Source organism: Scomber scombrus, chromosome 19, assembly GCF_963691925.1.
Source record: "Scomber scombrus chromosome 19, fScoSco1.1, whole genome shotgun sequence".
In the NCBI taxonomy this organism is placed as follows: Eukaryota; Metazoa; Chordata; class Actinopteri; order Scombriformes; family Scombridae; genus Scomber; species Scomber scombrus.
Genome location: NC_084988.1, coordinates 11746367 through 11752121, shown reverse-complemented (window position 1 = coordinate 11752121; position 5755 = coordinate 11746367). Strand labels below are relative to the sequence as shown.

Here is a 5755-nt window from a genome sequence, read left to right as displayed (position 1 = left end):
AGCACACAGTCTATATCATCTCCACACATGCAACAGGTCAGTTGTCTGTTTTGAATTAATGTGTAACTTATTCTGTGTAAGTCTGTGTAACTTATTTTTTTGTGCTGATTAGACCTAATCAGGCTGGACTATTCATCTGGACACTCATGATGACAACTGAGATTTTGTTTTAGATTTTTTGTTATGAATGCCTTCAGTGCTTTACGAGAATTTATTAATGCATATGTATACCTGTCATATTGCTAGTCGTTTTTTTTACATAAACATTTTTTTAGAAAAATCTCTTAAATTTATTTAGGAATTAATTTCACTGAAAATGTATCATTTGAAAAATAAAGGTATGGTCATATTATATAATTCCACGTCAATTTCCTTGTCACAGCACTTATCAGCCATACACACACCAAAACCAAATATGTTTTCCATATCAGCCTTTCACCTGCAATTCTGTTGTGTCTCTGACTTCCAATAGTGGGTGAGAAGTTGGGAATAGCTGCCTTTGTCATATCTCTCCTTTCTTTCATCATCAACTTCGCCGTTATGTCTTGGCTGGGCTGGCAAAGATTTAGTGACAAGCTGAGCACCTCCAACACACCAGCAAAGTGTAAGAGACACAAAAGAGAATTTCTTGTTGAGTTTAAGCAAATGTCCTGTGGTTCATTTTACTTTCTTTGTTTTCTTAAAGGTTTTCCTGGACCACAGAAAGCACCAAAGTAAGTCTCTACTGGAGAAAAAAGTTACAGTATATTTTTATTGGTGTTGGCATTTTGTTTAACATATTGAGAGACAGTTTAGTCAGATTGCTGTGTGTTTTAACAACCACATTTTTTTTGCATACCAGAGAATGTTTGCCACAGACTGACGGAGACGGAGATGTGTACATGAATTACACAAACACCAACCAAGCCTACACTGATCTGGACCCCGCCAAAATCACTGGGGATAACGTGTATGCAAGTCTGTCATGAACATCTGTGCAACAAACAAAGCATTATGTGCTAAATGAGGTTTACCATATATATCTTGTCAGTGTGTAGAGAACTTGAATGTGAGAAATATGTTTTTCTTAATCTCATTTCACCCCTTACATATTTAACACGTGAGAATGTGGTACAAGTGACAGATCTGCAGCACTTGGCTTGTTTTAATACCACAATAAAAAGCTTTTCCCTCTCTATGTTTAATAAAACCTATGCTTTGCTATCATCGCATGTGTGTACTGTGCATACAGATGTGTAGATAAATGCCTGTCAATGTGTAAAATTGCCTTTAAACAGCACTGTATGACAAATGAAACATTAAAAAAAGAGAATATGAGAAAGCATTTTTATTTTGTAAAAAAAACAAAAAAAAAAAACAAAGTATGTGCAATATAAACAAAGCTGTTCAACTGGATTAAAAATACATATAAACATGTGCATCTGTTTTGCAAAAGCAGGTACTGTAAGCTCACAGTATATTCAAAGTACAATATTAGACAACTAAATGACAATAGCATTGGCTTTCTTTTCACAGTGACTCATTTTTTACCATGACACAATGTCACAATATCAGATGGCAGAGAGGAAACATACCTCAGAATGCATTACTTCTGTTTCCTGGTTTCACAATACCAGATATAATTTTTCGAGGTAAAGCCGTAAACAAACTGACTTCTCTGATGGGTGGCAGCAATTTCATTATCACATATTTAGCTGATATTGATATTGGGATATCTGCCAAAGAGAAGTGCCCATATTATATATTCCTAAACACTCAAAAAGAGGTCGCTAGGGGTAAATATGTGTATTATGCTTGATTTCATCACAGTTTCATGCCTCATCCGTTAATTTCACAAACTGATAAAGCACCCTTTTGCATAATTTTCAGTCATGTTTTGTTAATGTATGTCTGTCTGCGAAAGTTCTGCTTTTCTGCTTGTACTTCACACAAAAAAAGTAGACAGTACGCAGAGAGAGGGTGTGGTTACCCAGCGCTAAATGATGAATACAAAAATGTCATGTTTAGTCATCTTCAATCAGTGGCAACATTAGAGGTAAATTATTTCACACAAAAAAGTAACAGATATACATTTTTAAATAAATCTGTTTGAGTTAATCCATATCAGGCTTTTTGTGCCCGCTCTGTAGTCTCTGGCTATGATTCCTGCTGTCCATGGACATCTCTGTTACGACCGTGTGTGAGCACCCGTCTCCCTTTGATAACTTTTTAAAGTGAGCCATGATAAACCTCCTAAACCTCTTTGTGGAAAAATAATAAACCACAGGATCTAGAATGCAGTTGAGGCCCATAAGAAGCAGGGTGATCTGATGGGCGTCGTTGAGTGCCTGCAGAGTCTTCTGGTCCCAGTCCACGTGGCCCCAGCCCTCTCTGATCTGCAACACTGCCAGTGTCCAAAAGCCTTGAACGACATGGTGAGGCAGGAAGCACAGAACAAACACTCCCACGACTGCTATCAACAACTGCAGAGCCCTCCGTTTCACCCCCACAGGCTTTTTAGATGAGGAAGACTGGGTCCTGTTGGACTTTCTGGATGTAGTTGTTCCAGACACAGGAGGCGTTTGAGAAAGTAGGGATAGGGCAATAAGGAGATTGCACACAACGACAAGAACAAAAACTACAGAAAACAATCCAATTATTGCAAAATGTGTGACAGCCACCATTTTCTTCTCTGCATCAGTTTGATTGTGGTACCCCTCGAAACAGCGAGTGACTTTCTTATCTTCATTGATACCTTTTGACACCAGAAATGGAACAGCCATTGCCACGATCACCACCCAGATGACAGCAGACACGATGATCCCACGGCGCCTGTGGTCTGAAGAGGCCACATCCAGAGGCTTGGTGACTGCCCAGTATCTGTTGACGCTAATGGCTGTGAGGAAGAGGATGGAGCAGTAGGTATTGATGAAGAAAAACGAGCCTGTCAGCCGGCACATGAAGTCTGTGAAGACCCAGTTACCGTTGCGACTGTAATAGCCAATCCAGAAAGGAAGGGCACACACAAACAGGAGATCAGCGATGGTCAAGTTGGTCATGTAGATGCGGATTTCACTCATGGCCCTGGCGTCACGCAGAGAGTGTAGGACAAACAGAACGTAGGAATTAGCGAAGAGGCCCAGGATGAAGATGATGCCATAGATGGCCGGGAAGAGTTGATAACGAAACTCAGAGTCCAGAAAGCTTGAGTCATTACCAGCTGAAGACATCTGGACGGCGCTTACTGCCGTGATGACTAATAATTTCTTTCTGTGGCAAATAAAACATAAGACATAATCACATCAGTGCTTCAAGCCCAAATGAGGTTTATTTAAGTCTAAACAGTTTCATGTGTAAATGAAAACAGCTGATTTAGGCTGGTTTAGATTTAAATACATATGAGTCACTTAAGTTCTGTCTGAAAGTGTTGGTTTTTGGAAGAAAGTTAATGGAATCGCTCTTCATGTATTTAATTCTCTTTATTATGAATATATTGGGCAGTAAGAGGGGGGCAAAAAAAAGAACATTACAATGCTCATTTTTCAAAGAATAACTCTCAAAAGTGTCAATCTGTGACCATGAAGGTTTACCACTACCACTGACACTGCAAATATGAAAAGCAGACATGATACTATGAGTACTAATCTCACAACCAAAACAGAAACCAAGAAACTGGTGCGTTCAATTATTAATTCCGCAGTTACATCTGCGCAGCTCATTACGGGGAAATATGGAAGGCAGGTGTGTCACCTATAATACTCTATGCTCATTTCCAGTAAACCACCCACTATTATAAATATCTCATTCGCCAACCAATGACTTAAAATAAAAAGTTTAATGTGTTAATTTTATATTTGCTTCATATATTTTTGCTTGACTATTGTTTTTTAATTTAGTTTTTGTGCATGATATTCTGTTAATTTTATTTTGCTTAAATAGGTGTATAGGTGTATATTGTATTATGTGAAGCACCTTGTAACTTCAGTTTGGAAAGGTGCTATAGAAATAAAGTGTACTATTACTATTACTATTATTATTATTATGGTGATTATTAATAATAATCACCATAATAATAATAACAAAGCAGCCCTATATTTTAATACTGCTAAAATGTTAATGGTTTCCTATTTAACATGTTAAAACACCTGATAAATGATTATTGATGACTTGATTTAGTCTGTCACAATGAATTAAAGCTGAAAAGTGCCCAATCATGTCTAAACTAAATATTATCAGGAAAACATTGGAATAAAAATGTCCTTTGTTCCAATATGTTATAGTGAAAACAGACAAATAAATGGCTGTGAGCCAGGGCTCACAGCCTCTGCCATGCCAGTCATGCCAGATATTCCTGCCATGTGTTAAACCGATTTAAGAAGTGATGCAACATCTAAAACAGGAAGGATTGCTTCTTTCTGAAGAACTCTGTTGTAAATTTTCAGTAGCCACTTATGTGATGTTGATCTGCCTGGTAGATACTCCAGAGGAAAGGCCAACTGTGACAAATTATTCATTTATAAGCCATAAAAGTCTAAATCACATCACATGCCTAATTTTCTTAGAGAAGAGAAAATAAAAAATCTTACATCTAAACCAAACTTTGCTTTTTGACGTCACACAAATGTCACAAAGTTACACACATCATTTCAAAACACTGAATATCCACAATGAATATCGTAACTTATGGTCTTTTGACACAATATGAAGACACAACACATGTATACATTTGCAGAAATTGAAAAACTGAAATTGAATGGAAAAAGTAGAAGATGAACTATAAAAAAAAACATGTAACTGATAAAGAATGAAGCATATAATAAAATCATTTACCAAAATAAACCAATAAAAAACGGTTTCTTAGCTGAATCTTAGCGTTTCCTGGACAGTTGTTTGTTAATTGAGTTCCAGCTGTGATGACGCGAGTGAATCATATTAAATGCCAGTGCTTTCTAAATAAGCACATGTGTGGAAACAGAAGAATAGTGATCATAGCTTTTGAAAATGGGTCTGTCTATTGGTAGATGGTGCCATGGTTTTAGGATGTTTAGATAATAAGCCCAGTTATATACAAGTCAGTCAGTAAGTAAAGATATACTGAAGTCAGTCAATCTATCTATCTATTAGCATTACTCTCAAATATGCATGTGCTGCTTCCTCTAATTAATCAATTTGATATTCAGGTGGCAGCCCATTGGTGAGTTCAAAGACACAGACGCAGCCTCCCTTATTTTAATCAGTTCACATCAGTGAAAATAAGTTAGCTTTCATATAACCTTTTGCAAAGTAGAAAAGCACTAAACTGAATCTTAAATTACAGGCTGTTGACTTACCACCCGCTTTTTCTTTCCCTTCTTCTTTTTCTTCTTCCCCTTCTCCTTGTCACTCTCAGGATGTTAACTCATTGAATGGCCCATCAGTGGCTGTGAAGTGCAGTTAAACTCACTGACGATACGTGTATGTACATGTTTGCGGAAGGAGGTGTGGGTGTGAACGTCTTTCAGACTTCTTAGTAAAAACCCTGGATGGTGCAACGTGCATACTCACCTCAATATATTGTCCCGTGTTTGTGCCTGTGAGTCAAACAGACAGAAGTGGCCTCATCTAAGTAATCTGGGAGTTTTCCAGCTGCTCTTCATTCCCCTTTTCCAAGGAATACGCATGCAATTAAACCATTGTGAGCACAACACTCTGATCTATAATTTATTATTTTGTATTATTTCACATGCAACTTTTTGAAAATGAGGGCTTCTCAATCTCAATGTGATTTACCTGAATA

The 5755-nt window shown here is 37.4% G+C and overlaps 1 protein-coding gene and 1 long non-coding RNA gene across 3 annotated transcripts; one reads left to right on the top strand and one right to left on the bottom strand.

The window, feature by feature from the left end:
- Positions 1 to 472: 472 nt before the first annotated feature.
- On the top strand, positions 473 to 933 carry LOC134000483 (uncharacterized). Its single transcript, XR_009927432.1, has 3 exons — positions 473 to 604; positions 686 to 713; positions 842 to 933. It is a non-coding gene; the product is annotated as an uncharacterized LOC134000483 (long non-coding RNA).
- A 400-nt stretch (positions 934 to 1333) lies between these two features.
- Positions 1334 to 5364, bottom strand: ptafr (platelet-activating factor receptor). 2 transcript variants are annotated; one of them, XM_062440501.1, is made up of 2 exons: positions 5310 to 5364; positions 1334 to 3249 (listed from the first exon to the last, which is right to left on the bottom strand). In XM_062440501.1, the coding sequence occupies exon 2, from the start codon at positions 3207 to 3209 to the stop codon at positions 2094 to 2096; it is 1116 nt and encodes a 371-aa protein (XP_062296485.1). In that variant the 5' UTR covers positions 3210 to 3249; positions 5310 to 5364; the 3' UTR covers positions 1334 to 2093. The 2 variants fall into 2 exon arrangements, with proteins under 2 accessions (XP_062296485.1, XP_062296486.1); XM_062440502.1 differs by lacking the exon at positions 5310 to 5364 and adding an exon at positions 4810 to 5153.
- Positions 5365 to 5755: the final 391 nt, after the last annotated feature.